At 41.8% G+C, this 20674-nt stretch overlaps 1 protein-coding gene across 1 annotated transcript in view; it reads right to left on the bottom strand.

Annotated features, from left to right (window-relative positions):
- Positions 1 to 20674, bottom strand: part of KMT2A (lysine methyltransferase 2A) — a 95395-nt gene that overhangs the window by 17700 nt on the left and 57021 nt on the right. The window contains 16 exon segments of the mRNA XM_030918671.1: positions 559 to 623; positions 2147 to 2227; positions 3123 to 7371; positions 8241 to 8426; positions 8943 to 9103; positions 10814 to 10892; positions 11302 to 11419; positions 12197 to 12355; positions 12623 to 12760; positions 14282 to 14388; positions 14755 to 14948; positions 15861 to 15934; positions 16230 to 16340; positions 17726 to 17899; positions 18728 to 18912; positions 19349 to 19462. Of these exon segments, the coding sequence (XP_030774531.1) occupies positions 559 to 623; positions 2147 to 2227; positions 3123 to 7371; positions 8241 to 8426; positions 8943 to 9103; positions 10814 to 10892; positions 11302 to 11419; positions 12197 to 12355; positions 12623 to 12760; positions 14282 to 14388; positions 14755 to 14948; positions 15861 to 15934; positions 16230 to 16340; positions 17726 to 17899; positions 18728 to 18912; positions 19349 to 19462 (6195 nt within the window).

The raw sequence follows: 20674 nt of genomic DNA, 5'->3' as shown, positions 1-20674 counted from the left end.
GAAAGTAGTGACTAAAACCAGAATTTTTTTTACATGAAGTTGTCTCTGTGGTAGAATTTCTGGTAGAATTTCAATAAGCAACTGTCCTCAACAAAGTTATAGCCAGAACTCTCTAATCTTAAAGTGACCATTTGTTTCCTCATCAAATTCATTAGAACTGATGGAAAATGCTATGGCGATGTATCTGGTATTGTAACCAAAATCTGACTATCTAATAAAAATCGTTCTTAGTTTTCTTTAGTGACAACTAAAAAGTGAAGTCAGGTTATTACTAGCTATTTAAACCTCAGTGCTGGTAAAACCAGTACAGCAGAAGAGTATGCGTATTGTCTTAAGTCCTTAGCTGACAGGTGATCACAGAGTATGTACTGGAAGAACACTGCACCAAGAGACAGGTGCGCCAAGTTTCAGTCTCCAATGTGGGCCAAATCACTTAACTTCTTTGGAGCTTAGATATTTCTTTTTTAAATGTAGAAAATAAGTAGGTAAAGTGGGTCATTTTCATGGTCCTTTTAACATTGATATTCTCGGATTCTAACCTGTTACCCACCCACATACCTGTACTTTCTTGCTCATTTGCTGGATTTTGGGTCACCTGAACTTCCGGAAGAGCAGCCACTTGCCTAAATAAAAACCAAATGTAAGATACAATATCAGCTAGTTCTTCAATTTGAAGAAAAACATCCATAATTTTCTATACAGCTCTGGTATACAAAATAACTGCTAGAAAATGAACCACAGGGGGCTTTCTGTAGAACTTGTTGAATGAATACAACCACCACACCACTGTATGGTACATAATATAAAACTCTTTTGTGAGATTCTTTACCAAATACTGACATTAAGTTTCTGTTTTTAAAGTTGTAAATTGTGCCCTTGAAATTCTTCTCATACTCTTAGTATTAGAAAAAAATGAAAGGACACTTGTCAGAAGCAATTCTAAAGTTACTTAAATAAGTTAGCTGGTTTAACTAAAAATGAAAAACAAGCTGCATGAGCTTATAAACCACCACCAATTTTCACTTTTTTTTTTTTTTTTTTTTTTGAGATATGGTCTCACTTTGTTGTCCAGGTTGGAGTGCAGTGGCAATCACGGCTTGCTGCATCCTCCAATTCCCAGGCTCAAGCAATCCTCCTACATTAGCTTGGACTGTGGATGTGCACCACCACCTGGCTAATTTTTAATTTTTGTAGAGACAGGGTCTCCCTACGTTGCCAAGGTTGGTTTCAAACTCCTGGGCTCAAGCAATCCTCCTGCCTCGGTCTCCCAAAGTGTTGGGATTAGAGGCATGAGCCACTGTGTCCAGGCCCAATTTTCACTTTTTTAAACTAAATAAATTCTGGAAACAATCCAAATATCTATCAATAGAGGACTCATTAAATTACTGTAGATCCACACAATAGAATTGGGGGCAGCGATTTAAAAAGTGAAGCACACCTATATATATTGGCACAGAAAGATGTACATAAGTGAAAATCCAAATACAGAACAGTATGTGCAGTATTATTCCTTTTATGTAAAAAAGCATATACATATTCATATATATACCATGTTTATCTGTATATGCATAGAAATGTCTGCATAGATAAAAACAAATTATTAGCAATGACCACCTCTAGGGAATAGATTGGGCGGGGGTGAGGGGGACAAACAGGAAATTATTATCCATTATTTAAATAATTCTTCTGTTCTATTTTTTGTTTACTTTTTTACAAGCCTGTATCATTCCCATTTAAAAACTTTGGCAAGAAAACAAAAATGTGAATCAGGAAGAACTATTTTTTTACCTTTTTTTTTTTTGAGATGGAGTCTCGCTCTGTTGCCCAGGCTAGAGTGCAGTGGCGCGATCTCAGCTCACTGCAAGCTCCGCCTCCTGGGTTCACGCCATTCTCCTGCCTCAGCCTCCCGAGTAGCTGGGACTACAGGCGCCCACCACCATGCCCGGCTAATTATTTTTGTATTTTTAGTAAAGATGGGGTTTCACCATGTTAGCCAGGATGGTCTTGATCTGACCTCGTGATCCGCCTGCCTTGGCCTCCCAAAGTGCTAGGATTACAGACGTGAACCTGGCCTGGAAGAACTATTTTTTAAATGAGGTGGACAAAACTGAGAGCTTAGTCTTAAAGGACAAATTCTTCAGCTTACCCTGCAGGTTGCCCACATTCCTTCTGGGAGGACTGCTCCACATTAGCTGTATCCTGCTGCTCAGCCTCTGCTCCTGGAGTCCTGGAACACAGGCGTTTGTATCTTTTCAAGACAAACCACCAGTAAATATGTACAGAATGTGGAGGTGAGTCGAAAGAAATGGCTCTATCAGGATCTGATAAAGTCTATAAGCCAGCAAAACTGACCTAAGGTCATAAAGGTTAGAATAATGGTTACTTTGAGGGGGCACTGACCTTATAAGAGAAGGCACCCTTGTGGGTTGCTAGAAATGTTCTGTATCTTGATCCGAGTGGTCGCTACATAGGTGCACTCCACCTAGGCTGGAGTGCAATGGCATGACCATGGCTCATTTAGCCTCTAACTCTTGGGCTCAAACAATCCTCCCACCTCAGCCTCCTGAATAGCTGGGGCTACAGGTGTGCAACACCACACCACAAACACTCTACAAAAAAAATTTTTTTTGTAGAGACAGGGTCTTACTATTTTGCACAGGCTAATCTTGAACTCCTGAGCTCAAGCAATCCTTCTGCCTCAGCCTTCTCAAGTGCTGGGATTACAGACATGAGTCACTATGCTTGGCTTTCAATGATAAAGTTTTAAAAAAAGGACTCTATGTGGATTTACCAGAGGGAGCTTTGCCCTCAAGATAAGAATAATCATTCTCTAGTATAAGCCTCAGTAAAAAAGAAACAGGAACAAACAGCAACACTGTGTGAAATCAGAGCAAAAAGTAATTAGATGTGGTTCTATCCAAGAGACAAACTGCCCATGGATGGAACTACATTTTGTTATATAAATCACCACTCAGAGAGAAAAAAATTCAAAACCCAGAAAACTCCCAGGTAACGCAACTTGAACAGAAGAGTGTCTCTCCCAGAGAGTACCACATCAACAGCCCCTAATTTACAGCATGAAATCCCACAGACCTAGCCTAGGTAGTATTTGGATCTCTCACCCTGTGCCTGAGGTCAGGGACGTTGCTTCTTGGTCTGGAATGTGTGCTTCAGAAGAACTGGTCCGCAAATGGGAAACTTTGTGCTTCTTGCCATTCCCTTTGTCTAGAGGCAGCTGAAACCGTTTGGTTTTTGGTTTGGGTTTAGTGGGACCCAGCACTGAAGGGCTTGCTGACCGCTGTCCAGAGGATGGAGAGGATGGAGAACCCCCAGGAGAGGTGGAGCTGGCTTGCACAGCTGAGGATAAAGCCTTGTTCTGCTCCAGCCCCACGCTATTAGGAGCGTCTACCGTCTGGGTAAAGTTGGATACCTGGGGCCCTGAAGCAGAATCAAGATCACGCTGGGAAGAATGAATCCCAGTTTTGCTGGCAAGGAGCTGGTTCACATGCTGAAGCTGATAGTGTTCGTCTGCTTCCCCAGAAGGTGAAGCGGCTGTTATGCCTGTAGTCTGAGTGGAGGGGAGTACACAGATGCTAGATGCTGCTGTCATTGCAGCAGTAGAGGGGGTCTGTGATGTCCCCAGTTGTGGAAACATTCCTGAACTTGGCGGTAAAGCCACAGGCTGGTCCTGAATCCCCAGGCTCTGCTGGCTAGCTTTGATTAAAAGATTGCTTATTGAGCCAATATCTGGGGTACCAAGCAACCTTGGGTTGGTTAAGGTGACGTGTCCTGGAACTGATGCACTACTTGTAGGGGTTGTGGTAGTTTGCATGGATACAACATTCAAGACAGAGGAACTGGATGCCAAGCCAGACACAGACCCTGATGTGAGGTGGCTAGTATCCTGGCTTATTGTTGATGTGCCCGACGCTGTGGCAGCAGTTCCTCCCACACTCTGTGGTAACAGGGGTGCCGGTTCAAAATACATGATGCTAGATTTAGATCTTTTTATGATGTTGGGGACAGTTCGATGAGATGAAGTATTAAGTGACCCCAAATCTAACAGATTGGGATGATTAGGAAGCTGGGAGGGTGTGAAGTTAATCAATGTCATATTAGAAACCACATCGGAAGGGGCAATGTTTGAAGGGGTACTAGAGGGAGCAAGTTTTTTATTCTTTCGGGTCTGTAGACGAGATATGGGTCTTTTCTTGAGTCCAGAGGATGGTGTGGCTACTGTGGTACTGAGGTCTGTCCTCTGGCTGGATTCTGAAACCAAAAGTTGGGGATCTGAAGGAGGCTGAACCCCAATAAGCAGGCCTGAAGGAGGACTGCTGATGTTGGGTGGGAAACTACTTTGAGTAGCTGCAGGGAAGGAATGTAAGTGCTGGTGATGAGACATGGGTAGCAATCCTTTGCTAGCAGAAGGGAACAAAGATTGAGAAGTTGGCAAGCTTGGATTTAGTCCTGTGGTGAGGGTGAGACCACTTCCCATGGGCCCCAGTACTGAAGTATTTGTCTCCATCACACTGGGTGTAGAACTAACGGAAGAGGTCAATTGGATTTTTTGGGTCACTCCATTTGGAAGAGTTTGGAGAACATAAAGTGGCTGCATGTTCTGATTAACAACTATGAGTTTCTCAGTGGCCGGCTTCAGGTGGGGTGGAGTGGTCTGGACAGCTGCATTGGAAATCTGAGACGGGCCAGGACTATCAGTAGAATTGGGCACATACTTCTGGTTCTGGATAGGAACAGTTGGGGAAACAGGTACCTGAAGGCCAGGGGTGCTACTGTTTCTAGTTAAATCCTGATTGTTGCCATGACCTTGCTCTACTGAACCACAAGGAGGGCTAGAGATGTGGTCTGCATCCATGTGTCCTTGGATAAAATGATCAGGAGTCATGTGGCCTTCAGGAGTTGGATCTACTCCTGGGCTCAGCAGTGCTGGGTCACCTTCAGAGGAGGCTACAGATTTTTCTGTGATGGTTACTCTCTTCTCCCCTGAGTCTGAGATTACAGCTAGTCTACTGGGATTCTGGCTGGGGACAGTGGGACTCCGGGTGGTCAAGACAGATAGATCAGATGGTAGCTCTAGAGGCAACTCAAACTGTTCCTCTGCTGAGATAGAGGAAGAGACACTACTATCCACAGGTTCTGTTGTAGGCAGCTGCTGAGAAAATACTTCAAAAAGACCCATGTCTTTTTCACGATTACTGTCAAGACCCAAACCTTCACCAAGATTCAGGAGTTCTGATGAAGATGACTCTGGGCTCTCACCCAAAGCCTGCATGGATGGAGTATTCTTTAGTACAAAGTCCATAATGTCTGAAGGCAGGATATTCCCACAGTCATCACTGTTGTTATTGTCTGAATCTGATTTCAGGAGCTCGGTATTATAGGTGTCCAGTAAATTTTTGTCTGAGGGAGTACTTGTGTGGACTCTGCGGCTTGACTCCAATGAGCTGAGCTGAGCTTCCAAGGAGTCCTGTCCCTGTGTTTTAACTCTGCTTACAGAATGGCAGTTATCCATCTTTGGCTCATTTTTGTGGCCAACAGAACTCTTAATGACATGTTCTTTCTCCCCAGCATCTTCAGGTCTATCAATCTTTAAGTTCTCTGTTCCATTTTCTTTACCATTTCTTTTTGGAATCTGGCTGCTTTTCCTTGTTGTGGCTGTGACACTAGTATCACTCTCTGTCCCATCATCAACACCATCTAACTGTGAGATTTTTGGAAGATCACACTGTTCCTCCTCCCGAAATAAATTATGGGATGCTAGTCGTTCCTCTCCACCTGAAGAAATCACTGTTCTAGTGAAGTTGTAATAGTATAAGTCGTCTTCATCCGAAGTGCTTAAGTCATCGGCCCCATCCACCTGTCCTTCAGCCGATCTCTTGCCTCGCTTCTTCCCAGTTGAGCTGCTATAGAATGGAATGTCTTCTTCACCATAGGATCTTACTCCATAGAGTGGGGTAAGCCCAAAGAACATGTTAGAACGTGCACGGGCACTGCGACGGGGATACCTCCTTTTAAAAGAGCCATCCTCCTGAGGTTTGGGGCCATCTGGAAGCATTAGGTTTCTGTCCTGTACTGGAAGAGTCTGATAGTTGTTACTTTGAGAATCCTGGCATGAGGTATTATTGGGGCTTGGTTGGGCCACTGGACCATCTGCTGGATTTTCAGAGGCTGAAATTGGTTCTGGGGGAGATGTTGACTCTATTTGCAATGGGGAAGCAGGACTACTTTCTTTCAGGGTGTTTTTGGATTGACTCTCATTTTCCATTTTTAGAGGTGTCAGTGTCACTTTGACTGTGCGTTTCCGTGGTGCCTGTAATTCCTTGGCAGATCCTTCTACTTGCATGGGTGGAGCTTTGGGGACTCCTGGCATAGAAAGGCCCTTATCACCAATCTTATCAGAAGAAACATTGTTACATGGTCGTTGGCCCATATACTCAGACGTCAAAACCTCATCCATAAACTCTGGCTTCAAGTTTCCTTCCTCACCAGTTGTCACCTGACCAGGTTCCAAAAAAGATTTACTGGAATGCTTTTCTTTGAAAGTTTCTTTACAAGATTTTTTCCCTTTCTGTCTCCTATCTCTGGAACTAGATCCCATATGTTCATTGATAATGGATGATCTGTTGCTCATTCCAGATAGCTTCAAGGTTTTGACTTCAGTATCTTCATCTGGAGAGGGGTTTGCTGATTGGGTAGAATCTGTGTGTTGGTCTCGATCATTCCTTTGCCCTCTCAAATGGAGGTGTGGAAAGGAGAGGGCCTCTTTAGAAGAAAACGACACCGAAGACGGTTCAGCAAAGGAGCCAATTTTACTAACATTCAGTTCTCTAGATGTTGTGTTATGAACCTGTGGGGCCAGTTTAGGAATTCCAGGGTAAGCCACATTATGTACAGATCCCTCTGAGCTCTTGGAACTCAGCACTTTGGTCTTCTCTCCCTTTAAAGAGGAGCTCTTGGAGGCCAAGTCTGAAGCACTGGACTGCTTCATTTCTGAAGATGAAGATCCATCCAAGTGACTGTTTTTATTGCCTACAGTAACCACTGTCCTTTGCAAATTTGAAGAGGTGGAAGTGTTTTGCCCTAAACTAGTACTTGAATTCAGTGGCCCTAAGACATGATCAACTGCTTTGGCACTTGATTCAAGATCAGTAGCGGTCCCAATGGTGGAGCCTGAGGAAACATTATTCCTAGAGTAAGTATTCCCAGTTCTCATTGGAGACATTATCCGGAGTTTGGACCGCTGAGGTGATAAGGAAGAGGTACTGTGACGCCTGGAGCCAATACTTCGAAGTCCAGAGGAGAGTAAAGGATCACCTACTGTGACTATTTCATGAGTGGTTGGGGTAGGACTTCCTAAACAAGAGAGAAAAAGTAATAAATGCTATTGTAGATAGAACAAATATGTAGAAGTCACTGGTTTCAATGATTTGGCTATATATATATACATATATTTATAGATAACTGGAAATCTACATTTTCTATTTATTTATTTATTATTTATTTTTTTGAGACAATGTCGCACTCTGTCACCCAGGCTGGAGTTCAGTGGTATGATCTTGACTTACTGCAATCTCCACCTCCTGGGTTCCAGCGATTCTCCTGCCTCAGCCTCTCGGGTAGCTGGGATTATAAGCATGTGCCGCCACACGCGGCTAATTTTTGTATTTTTTTTTTTTTTTTTTTTTTTTTTTGAGGCAGAGTCTCACTCTGTCGCCGGGGCTGGAGTGCAGTGGCCGGATCTCAGCTCACTGCAAGCTCCACCTCCCGGGTTTACGCCATTCTCCTGCCTCAGCCTCCCGAGTAGCTGGGACTACAGGCGCCCGCCACTTCGCCCGGCTAGTTTTTTTGTATTTTTAGTAGAGACGGGGTTTCACCGTGTTAGCCAGGATGGTCTCGATCTCCTGACCTCGTGATCCGCCCGTCTCGGCCTCCCAAAGTGCTGGGATTACAGGCTTGAGCCACCGCGCCCGGCCTAATTTTTGTATTTTTAGTAGAGACAGGGTTTCACCATGTTGGCCATGCTGGTCTTGAACTCCTGACCTCAGGTGATACACCTGCCCTGGCCTCCCAGAATGCTAGGATTACAGGGGTGAGCCACCACACCCAACCAGAATCTACATTTTCAATCAGTAAAAGTCACCGAGATAAAGCTGCCTGAAAGAATTACAAATTAATCTTTGGGCTGATCTTCTTAGGTCAAGTAGGTCAATAAAGTCTTTTACCTGCAGAAGGCAACGGCCGACAGCCAGGGGATCTCTGTGTCGGAGAATAACTGGGTGTTCGAATCCTGGGGACCTTTGAGATGACATGATAATAACAGGAGCCAGAGGTTTGCGAATGAGGAGGTCGGTCTGGTGATGGAGGACTTATAATTTCAGTTGTGTTTTGATTCTCTTTTGATGAACTTTCTGTGGCAGGAAATAAAAACTCTTAACTGAAAAAGCCCAATTAAAATATCAAACTAATTAACCAATAGTCAGCTATCAGGTAAATGTAAAACTAGAAGCAAATGAGACCTCCCAAGTAAATGACTTTTCCCCCAGCTTGCAATCATAGTACTCCCTGAATCGAATTCAAGTTCCACCCCATCTTTCTTTTTTTTTTTGAGACAGTCTCACTCTGTCACCCAGGTCGGAGTGCAGTGGCATGATCTTGGCTGACTGCAACCTCTGCCTCCCAGGTTCAAGTCATTCTTGTGCCTCTGCCTCCTGAGTGGCTGGAATTACTGGGATTCCAGGTGCCCGCCACCATGCCTGGCTATTTTTTTTGTATTTTTAGTAGAGACGGGGTTTCACCATGTTGGCCAGGCTGTTCTCGAACTCCTGGCCTCAAGTGCTTCACCTGCATCAGCCTCCCAAAGTGCTGGGATTACAGGCGTGAACCACTGTGCCCGGCCTCAAGTCCTGTCTTGATTCAAGACTAACCTGTAAAAGATGTTGGACTATGGGCAATGGTCCTGTTTTCATCATGTTCAACAGTGCTGTTGATATCCGGCTCTACGACTGGAGGACGGCACTCCACTATCTTGCACGTATATACACAGCGCTTGCGAGCATCTGTGGTGCTCCAGTATACCCTGGAACACCTGGGTAAACAGATTTGGGAAAATCATCATAAGGGAGAGGACAGAAACAGAAACTAGTATTTTTCAAAACCTCTCTTCATCCTAGGTTCCCAGGTCCTTTGAATTACAGAATTTAGCTTTATTTCATGGGTTCTTAGTACAGATTCCCCTAGTTAGGTTGTTCTAAGCTTTTTGAAGTCCTTGGTTTTTCTTAGCCTCTCAGAAAATAGCCTAAGATCTTTTTTTCTTGTACCATAAGCAGGCACCAAATATAGTAAAATATCCTAAAAGCAAGAGAAAGAAAAATATTAACTACTACAAAAATTAGTTTTGGCCTTCAGGACAGAACTATTGCCTTACAATGTATACAAAGTATGGTCCGAAAAGAAAACAAAGGGCAAACCTGTGGTGTTTCCTTTGGGAGAAAAGCTCCATGAGACAAGAGAAACGTAACTGCTTCAAATTTGCTGAATGCTAGTGGAGTCTGGTTTGTGTGAAAAGCTGCCAGCTAAATGTGTAGCAAAGACTGTGTCATCGGAATAGGAATAGAGTAAGTTGGAGCATATATTGCAAAATGAGACTCCAACGTGAAAGCAGTAGAAGGGGAATTTTGAACTTATATTGTTAGCTTGTTAGACTTTTTTTTTTTTTTTTTTTTTTTTTTTTTGAGACGGAGTCTTGCTCTGTCGCCCGGGCTGGAGTGCAGTGGCCAGATCTCAGCTCACTGCAAGCTCCGCCTCCCGGGTTTACTGCCATTCTCCTGCCTCAGCCTCCGAGTAGCTGGGACTACAGGCGCCCGCCACCTCGCCCGGCTAGTTTTTTGTATTTTTTAGTAGAGACGGGGTTTCACAGTGTTAGCCAGGATGGTCTCGATCTCCTGACCTCGTGATCCGCCCGCCTGGCCTCCCAAAGTGCTGGGATTACAGGCTTGAGCCACCACGCCCGGCAGCTTGTTAGACATTTTAACACTTGCTTCCTATAGGTAAGATTATAAATTCTTATTGAAAAATTTGATCATTATTGTGGGGATTTATAGTTTTAGAAGGACTTATAAAATGTAAAGTTGGGAACAGGGCATGAGCTGTTTTATCCATGAAAACAATCTGCACTCCTGCATGGAGATAAATGTAATTTGGAGGAATCTTTTTTTTTTTTTTTTTTTTTTGAGACGGAGTCTTGCTCTGTCACCCAGGCTGGAATGCAGTGGCCGGATCTCAGCCCACTGCAAGCTCTGCCTCCCGGGTTTACACCATTCTCCTGCCTCAGCCTCCCGAGTAGCTGGGACTACAGGTGCCTGCCACCTCGCCCGGCTAGTTTTTTGTATTTTTTAGTAAAGACGGGGTTTCACAGTGTTAGCTAGGATAGTCTCGATCTCTTGACCTCGTGATCCGCCCGTCTCAGCCTCCCAAAGTGCTGGGATTACAGGCTTGAGCCACTGCACCCGGCAATTTGGAGGAATCTTAAGAGACTGACCTTGTGTTTTCTACTTAGGTTTTATTTTTAAGTAATTCTGAAATGATGTCAGTAATGCTTTCCTTCTATAACTGGATTCATCTAACATAAATGTTGCTTTAGTCCCAATCTACAAGCAGATGAATCAGAGAACTAGCAAACTAAGTAATTAATTCTTAGTAGCAGTTTAAAGTAGCTAACAAGTATGCCTCTACATTTAATGACCTTCAGTGTGTTCAGGTTGTGGGGCTGCTGTCTTCTCTTTATAGTGCTACTTACTGATATCCAATAGGAAAGAGCTTATCTTCACAGTCAGAGAGATCATTTAGAATTCCTAAGCAGTCGATTGTCATAGAGCCTGACCAAGGAAAGAAGAACTGATTAGAGGAGATAATGAGTGTCATTTTATTTTTTTGAGAGAGTCTCACTCTGTCGCCCAGGCTAGAGTGCAGTGGTGCAATCTCAGCTCACGGCAGCCTCTGCCTCTGGGGTTCAAGTGATTCCTATGCCTCAGCCTCCCAAGTAGCTGGGATTACAGGGATGCAACACCACTCCCAGCTAATTTTTTTTTAGTAGAGATGGAGTTTCGCCACATTGGCCAGGCTGGTCTCCAACTCCTGACCTCCAGTGATCTGCCCGCCTCAGCTTCCCAAAGTGCTGGGATTACAGGCGTGAGATACCACACTGAGGGTCATTTTATAACTGAGGACCAGAAATTTCCCCAATGATATATACAGCCTTCCCCAATAACTAAGGCTAGGTCATACCAATCATCATGTGGATATTTTCTGGTTCCAAGCCATTGAGAAACTTCCTTCTCAAGCTGATTCCTTCAAAGTCCACAAACACTCTTCTGAAAACTTCAAATCCATTCTCAGGAACCACCTTAAATAAAACCCATGGTAACTGTTAACAGGCTGTCCCTTTGCACATTATACTCATGATCCTGACTGTCTCAGAGTGGAAGGCACACAGCATATCTCAAAAGCATCCTTCTGTTTCACTCAGCAGGACACTTCTGTATTTCCCAAAAGAGATGGTGCCTCTAGGAACACCTAATAGAAAAGCAAAACAGTTTATCATCTTGCTATATTTTTGTATTTTTCTTTTGAATTTCTAAATAATTCAAAAAGCAACTAAATAAGCCATGAAAAGACTTGAAGGAAACTTAAATGCTAAGCAGAAGAAGCCAGCCTGAAAAGGCTATGTACTATATGATTCCAACTATGTGAAACTCTGCAAATGGCAAGATATGGAGATAATAAAAACATCAGTGTTTGCCCAGGGTTGGGGAGAGGCAGGGGTGAACAGGCAGAGCACAGAGGATGTTTAAGGCAGTGAAAATACTCCATATGATGCTATAATGGGGGATATATGTCATTATATATTCATCCAAACCCACAGAATGTACAACACCAAGAGTGAATGCTAATGTAAACTACGGACTCAAGGTAATAACCATGTGTCCAGTGTAGGTTTATCCATTGTAACAAATGCACCACTCCGGTGGGGGATGCTGATAATGGGGGAGGCTGTGCATATGTGGGTGCGGGGGTATATGGGAAATCTCTGTACCTTCCAGTCAATTTTGCTGTGAACCTAAAACTACTCTAAAAAATAGTCTTTTTTTTTTTAAAAAAAAAGCAACTAAAGCTCTCTCACTTCGCCTTTGATCAAATCCCGATGTCGTTGGCAATATACTTTTTTATCATCCAGAAAGACACAGTTCTTGGCTCGGGAACACATGAAGTGATAGTTGCTGGTGCAGGATGTGAGACAGCAACCCACGGTGGCTCCTGGCTTTTGGCAGAATTCACATCTCTAAAAATCCAAAAAGAAAAGAGCCCTATTCAGACTTTCAGATGTTTTAAGACGTTTACCATCTCCTCTATAGACTCATCCCATTCTACAGTTCCTACAATTCATTTTATCTATTGGTAGTCTGCTGAATTATGTATATCAATACTTGTTGGCTAACTACCCTGATGGCACTATGAAAAATATCAGTGAGGCTATATTCACCCACAGGAAGAATATCTGGAAACTGAGAGGGAATCCCTTGCATAAAATTTACCCATAAGGTCTTACCAGCTGCTTGCCCCTGATCACAGCCATATGCACATTCTTTAGTGATCCGTCATCATCTTCAAACACTTCCGCAGACCACAAAGCACAATTTACATGTGTCCACTCATTTTGGCCAATATATAGCAAACGACCAGCATCCTATAAAATAGAGATTTCTTTTTTCCTAAAGAATATAATGCCAAAGGAGGTTTTCCTCGGCATTAGCTTTTCTTCAGTGAGGATAACCTCAAGAAAGCAACTGTAATTCTTTAATGTAGGGAGGCACACAGAAATCAGAATTCATTTTGCAACGTTGCTGTTTCCACTTCCTTCTTTTCTAGATTACTTTTTCCATAGACTGAAACTATTTTACAAATCTAGAGAATAAAAAAATGAGCTGGGTATGGTGGTTCACGTCTATAATCCCAGCACTTTGGGAGGCTGAAGCGGTAGGATCTCTTGAGCCCAGGAGTTTGAGACCAGCCTGGGCAACATAGGGAGACTCCATCTCAACAAAAACAAACAAAAAATTAGCCAGCATGGTGGTGCGCATCTGTGGTCTCAGCTCCTCAGGAGGCTGAGGTAGGAGGATCGCTTGGGCCCTGGAAGCCGAGATTGCAGTGAGCCAAGATCATGCCACTGTACTCTAGCCTAGGTGACAGGGAGAGGCCTGGTCTCAAAAGGAAACAAACAAACCAAAAGAGCCATAGGTGGTAAGTTTATAAAAACGTGCACTGACGTCTATAAACTGTATTTCAAAGTCAGTTCTCTCAGATTGTATTTAAAAGTTTTTGGCCGGGCACAGTGGCTCACGCCTGTAATCTCGCCACTTTGGTATATGAGGTGGGTGGATCACCAGCCTGACCAACATGGAGAAACCCCGTCTCTACTAAAAATACAAAATTAGCCGGGCATGGTGGCACATGCCTGTAATCCAGCTCCTCGGGAGGCTGAGGCAGGAGAATGGCTTAAACCTGGGAGGCGGAGGTTATAGTGAGCTGAGATCGCACCATTGCACTCCAGCCTGGGCAACAAGAGCGAAATTCCGTTTCAAAAAAAAAAAAAAAAAACCCAAAACTTTTTAAAAAAATTGTAGGCTTACTATGTGTGCCAGGCACTAAATAGAGGCTTTACATACATTATGTCATTTAATCCTCACAACCACTCTGAGGTAAGCATTATTATCTTCATTTTAAAGATGAAACTGAGGGTCAGATAGGTTAAACTACTTGCCAAAGTCAGTAAGTAGGCAGTTAAGCACAGAAATGTGTTCAGACAGGCGGCAGAACTGGGGCTCTTAACCATTCTGCTATCCTATATGAAACATAAGCTTTTTAATATGCAACTTAGATTTTATTAACTTTCACAAAATATTCTTGAGGGACTTCCATTAGAAATTACTAGACATCAAGGGTTTAATTTAAGGCAAATCAGTCACCTTTTATTCAAGAAAATCAATCATTAAAAAACTCCAAGTGCCAAATAAATAAAAGTTTGAACTAAGTGACAAATAAATAAAAGTTACAAGTTAATAAGTTATAGGTAAATAAAAGTTATAAATTAGTAAGTTGTAAGTAAGTTCATTAAAGAAATGGCACCCAGTCATCAAGTATAGACACAAGGACAAACAGTTCTTTTGGGGTATGTATTAACTAGGGCTCTGTGTCGCATAGTACTTACATTAGCACTGTCATCACCATATGTCAAACATAAAGCACACTGTCTGTTGTCTTCTATGCCTGGGGGTGGGTTCAGCTCTGGACTGTCTTCTCGACTCCTATCAGTACCTTGAAATCCAAAAGACTCCCATCAATACCTTGAGATCCAGTTAAAATTGGCAATACTATGTCTGATTTCCAGGAAAAAAGAAAACAATTCAGCTTACATAGCCTACAGCCTACAAAATAACCACTTTTCAAAGTGTTCAGAGTAACGCTATCTCATTGTCTATGTTACAATACTCAAGAGTATTTATATCAAGTCCTCATTAACACTTCAAGTGAAGCAAAATTAATGATGGTATTACATTTAAGGATGACCTTAAAATTCCTTTCTGATATCCAAGTATATCTAATTTTAGTGAATTGGATTCACAAAGTCAATCATTTGCATCTAGAGGGAAATGGGTGATGACGCTCCTTTTGGTGGCTTACTCAAAATTGGTGGTGTAGGAGGATGCAGAGGAGTTGGTGAGTCTGGTTCTCCAGGCCCTTTGGGTTTGGGAGCTGGAATAATTTTCTTCATTAAAGGAGGCTGCTCAGTGTGGCTGTTTTCCTCTCGCTCCTGCCACTGAGCATAATTATGGTCAAGTGAAGGTGGAAGCACTGCGTTTGGTAACATCCCACTGCTGAAAATAATTGATTCAACAAGCATTTATTGAACTCCTACAGTATACCTAGAAATGTATAAAATAATCAAATTCTTGATATCACCTGTTGCCCCATGTACGAGCCATTCACAGAATATAAGAAAAAGTCACAGCGTTTGGAAAACCGCAGAAGTACACAGATCTTAATATTTTAAAAAATATCTCAACATATGACTCTTGGTTAAACTTGCTGAAACAAATGATAACCCTATCAAAAAATCAAAAGAGGCCAGACATGGGGGCTCACGCCTGTAATCCCAGCACTTTGGAAGGGTGAGGCAGGCAGATCACGAGGTCAAGAGATCAAGACCATCCTGGCCCAAATGGTGAAACCCAGCCTCTATTAAAATACAAAAATTAGCTGGACGTGGTGGTGCCTGCCTGTTGTCCCAGCTACTTGGGAAGCTGAGGGAGGAGAATCACTTGAACCAGGGAGGCAGAGGTTGTAGTGAGCCGAGATCGCGCCACTGCACTCCAGTCGGGCGACAGAACAAGACTCCGTCTCAAAAAAAACATTAATCAAATCAAATCAAATCAAATCAAAAGAATTTACATATGGAAAATCAAGAGCAGTACAAAGCACCATTTGAACTATCAGTCAAACAGAACCCATTTATAACAAGGCCAGCTACATGGCTATATCACACATGTATTGTACATGTCACAATTAAACCAAGCTCCTTACAATAAAACAAATACAAAAGTAAAGAACAAAAAGGGAACTGCCTATAACAAACATTAAGTGTAGTCCTCAAAACAGCACTGAAAAGGCATTTCAACCAATTCATTTCTAGTATTAAAACCTTTAGGAAAACTGCAATCTAGAAATACGAGAACTCTCAGACTTCTAGCCGATGAGGAGAAAAAAAAAGTGATGCTAAATTCACTTACTTGCTTGATACTTTATTTGGCTCCCAAAACCTGGACTTTTTGACACTGAACCATGGAAAAACACGTTCCATTTGCTGACATAAAACACAAACAAAATGTAAATATGTAAACATTCATTTAGATACCACATGAAAAAACTTCAAACCAGCTTCTCTGTCAATACGAGGATAATTTCAGGCGACCAAGGGAAAGATCCATCCACTCTGGCAACCTCACCAAATTCCTCTCAAAGAATCAGAGGATCAAATTAAACCAAAGATGTTTCATACACATGACAAAGCAAAAAGTAGAAGAGAACAAGTTCATTGTATTCACAGGGTAGTTACTTATAGGTAAGCATTAAAACCATGAATTAGTAATATCATTCACCCGAATGAAGAAGGACTTGACCATGCTGTTGGCTTTTTTAATTTCTGGCTGTCCTCCATCTGAATTAATGGCTGCTTGAATGATCTTCACAATATCATCACTGAACTCCAACTGTATACAAAAACAAAATGTTAATTATTCTTAAAACAGTGTGTTCTCAAAACCATTTCCTTTTTCCTCCCTAATCATCCAGCACAGAGATCCAACAGAAAACTCGTACCCTATTTTAATGTGGTATAATACTCTCTGGCTGAGACCTTTGAGATTCAATTCACAATTAACCTGTAGCAATTAAGAGATGCCAGGCTAATGAGGTAAGAATGCAAACAAGCCGGGCGCGGTGGCTCAAGCCTGTAATCCCAGCACTTTGGGAGGCCGAGACGGGCGGATCACGAGGTCAGGAGATCGAGACCATCCTGGCTAATACGGTGAAACCCCGTCTCTACTAAAAAATACAAAAAACTAGCCGGGCGACGTGGCGGGCGCCTGTAATCCCAGCTACTCGGGAGGCTGAGACAGGAGAATGGCGTGAACCCGGGAGGCGGAGCTTGCAGTGAGCTGAGAGCCGGCCACTGCACTCCAGCCTGGGCGGCAGAGCAAGACTCCGTCTCAAAAAAAAAAAAAAAAAAAAAAAAAAAAAAAAAAAAAAAAAAAAAAAGAATGCAAACAAATTGGCTGTATCATGATAAATTATCCAAGCAGGTCCACAGTTTTTAATTTGGATTAAAATAAGTAAACGGTGTCTCACGCCTGTAATCCCAGCACTTTGGGAGGCTGATGTGGGTGGATCACTTGAGGATAGGAGTTCAAGACCAGCTTAGCCAACATGGTGAAACCCCATCTCTACTAAAAATACAAAATCAGCCAGGCATGATGGCGCATGCCTGTAATCCTAGCTACTCAGGAGGCTGAAGCAGGAGAATCACTTGAACATGGGAGGTGGAGGTTGCAGTGAGCTGAGATCCTGTCACTGCCCTCCAGCCTGGGTAACAGAGCGAGACTCCATCTCAAAAATAATAATAAATAAAGAACAGAATGGCAAATATAGACCATGAGATAATAAATGATCATTTCCTATACATTCTTAAAATCATAAAATTAACAGGCATCTATCTACAAATGAAGACCTTATAGAGAAAGGCACATTATTCAGATCTGATCTCAAAAGGGGAGGGAGAATCAATTAATTTCACATTAGCGTTTTCCACATCAACAGTTTGTTAGTGCTTCCTCTTAATATAAAAATAATTTTCAGAAAACTGAGATGAAAGTGAAATAAAAGAACTATTTTAAGACATTACCTTCCCTATCATAACCCTTCTTCTGAAACACAGAGCTAAAATAACTCATACATTTTTCGGTTTCTAAAGCCATGTGACATTTCTAAATATAATACAAATCATTTTTTAATTTACTTATACTCAGCCTCATGCCCCACAGATCCAAGGAAGCTACACTGGCACTAGAAATTTTGATGGCTCGCTGTAGAAACATACCACAGATGTGTAATTCCCTTGGTCCATCTTCCTCTTGACTCCTTCCAGATCTAAAGGCTGCTGATCATCCTGTTTGCTGACCTCAGTAAGAACTGGTGGATCAGGTCCTTCGGGGGAGCTGCGGGAAGGTATACTCTCCTCTGTCTCGGGATTTAAGTCTGGAGGCTTGGCAGCCTATTGCCAGGAAAGATATGTTGCTTTTATCTAACACTAAAACCAAGGTGTCCATGCAAATTCTATTAAAATTAATAAAGATGGTACTGAATGATTCATATTCATTTCATATTCCAAAGAACATGAAAATAATCAGATTTCTCAAATAGAAAAGGAAAGTTAAAAATGAGACTGTTATGTAATAGCTTAGCTAGGCTAACTTAGGAACTTTTCTTGGTAATTTCCAAACCTAGTATGAAGAAGCTGAAACTGTGTTCAGTTCCTTTTGAGTATAACATAGAAAGCAGCTAACTTTCCTATTTAAAAAATGGAGCTCTATTAAAAGATAAAACAGCAGCTTAGCTCTGAGTTAAAGTGATCCATATGGTTCTTCTAATGACTACTTTATAAATGTGTAAAGTTCACAACTTACATAGACAGAAAGTGTTTTTCCAATTGATTACTATAACTGTCTCCTAACTACGAATCCTGCCTCTAGGCTCAGGTATCTCCAGTCCTTCTTCTCCACTCCAGTCAGAATAATATTTTTTCTAAGAAGCAACTCTGATCAGGTTACTGTCTTGGGTGAAATGCTTCACTGGCTCCCCATCACCTTCAGAGTATAAAGTCCAAATTTCTCATTATAACAGCAAGACCGTTGAAGACACAGCTCCTTCCCATTTCTTACTCTAAAGCAGGTCCTACTCTTGGCTCTAAATATTTTCCTAATGGTTATAGTCAAAACAAGTAACTAAAAATTAAGCGAGGAGAATGAAGTAAAACAAGAGAAATACTAGGTAAAAACTACCTAAGAACAAGCTCTCAGAAAAAAAATGAGACTTGGCCTACCTGCCGGTAGCGTAGCAAATGGCTGGTAGTCCGAGAATTCAACAAAGCTGTCAGAACTTGCTTCAGAGAAATCTGCAGCTCTTTTTCAAGGGCCAGTCGCCACTCTGCAGGGTGCCGCTCAGTACAGTTCACACAAGTGTAGGCCACACTTTCTGGCAGATTAGATAGAATCTCATACATCTCATCTAAGAAAACAAAAACCTACCATGATGAAGTCCTCTGAAGAATGGGAGACAGGAAGAAGAGGAAACTATTCCACTGAACTTACTATAAAGCCATATGTTGGGCACCACATTAAGATTCTAATATTCTCATGGATATCACACATATTGATCTCAAAAAGTGGCATTATTAATTAACACTAATCCTGAATTTGGTTATTGAGAATCAGGTTATGGAACCCACAAAGGACAGCAAATAAATACTTTAAAGGCATATATTCACGATAAGTGAGCACAAATGTAATACAATGCTGCTTATTCTAGAAACTAAAAAATAAATTTAGAGATTTCAAATAACAACACAACCATAATTTTAGGTTTAAAGTGCTCTAGAGGCTTATAAATGCAGTAGTACCTATAAAGAAGAAAACTGAAATAAAAAGACTCCAACCTTCTGTACCTGAAAGATTCTCACATTTGGAATGGACCCAGCGATCACACTTCCCACATTGCATCATCTTACTCTCATAGTCATCATCATCATAACATTTGTCACAGAGAGGACAGAAGTTTCCTGAAAGCAAAGCAAAGTTTACAGCAGTGCTTTGGCTCACATATATGTGTTTTTACGGCCCTTGACTTGCATATACCAATCCAATCTAAATCTTCTTCTGGGATCATGAACACCAGCATGGATCTACTGTGGAATGTTCACATATCTGCAGTCTCAAGATTATTCTGAACCCCTCAAATACTCATAGAAAAGCTTCATACGCCACTAGTTTTCTTTAGTTTACTAGTTTTCATTTATAAAGGTCATGAGGTAGATTTTCAAGATAAAACAATAGAAAAGAATGGAAGAGAGAAATTTCTCACACATTTGAAAGAAGTATTTAAATATTTAAAAGGAAGTGGCAATATGGAAGTCAGAAACAGTACATGTAAGCTTTTTCCTTATTTCTAGGGCATTTACATTAGAGCTTAGAGGAGCACTTCCTAAGATTCAGTACTCTGCATAACCTTCATAAATTTTCTTTATATACAGAGATCTCCTCTATTATTTTTTACTTAATGAACTTCTTCAAACTGATCTGCTTATCTTAGTTAAAATACTGAACTTTATATGATTATCCTAAGTCAGTAATATAATAGGTTTAATGTATTCATTATATTAATATTTTTTCTAATATAACTTTTTTTTTTTTTTTTTTTTTAAACGGAGTCTCGCTGGGTCGCCCAGGCTGGAGTGCAGTGGCGCGATCTCGGCTCACTGCAACCTCCGCCTCCCGGGTTCCCGCCATTCTCCCGCCTCAGCCTCCGAGTAGCTGGGACTACAGGCGCCCGCCACCTCACCCGGCTAGTTTTTTGTATTTTTTTTTTTTTTAGTAGAGATGGGGTTTCACTGTGTTAGCCAGGAGGGTCTCGATCTCCTGACCTCGTGATCCACCCGCCTCAGCCTCCCAAAGTGCTGGGATTACAGGCTTCAGCCACCGCGCCCGGCCTAATATAACTATTAAAAGAAAATGTTTGGGTACCAACTAAAATCACTTCTGAAATAATCAAATATATAATATATATACCACACTTTGGGAAATACTAGCTTAGAGGATTTCTTTGTGGTGAGTTATAATGAAAAGTCCTCTTAACACTTCCCATATAAACTAACAAGACATTTCTAGTTGCTAAGTTCTAAACAGGAACTTAGGAAATGTGTCTAAATGGTATCCTTGACATAATATGTGAGACTTTTTATTTCATTTCACTAGAGAGTCTAGTTCACCTCCAA

Source organism: Rhinopithecus roxellana, chromosome 15, assembly GCF_007565055.1.
Source record: "Rhinopithecus roxellana isolate Shanxi Qingling chromosome 15, ASM756505v1, whole genome shotgun sequence".
NCBI lineage: Eukaryota > Metazoa > Chordata > Mammalia > Primates > Cercopithecidae > Rhinopithecus > Rhinopithecus roxellana.
This window is presented reverse-complemented; position numbering and strand designations above follow the sequence as displayed.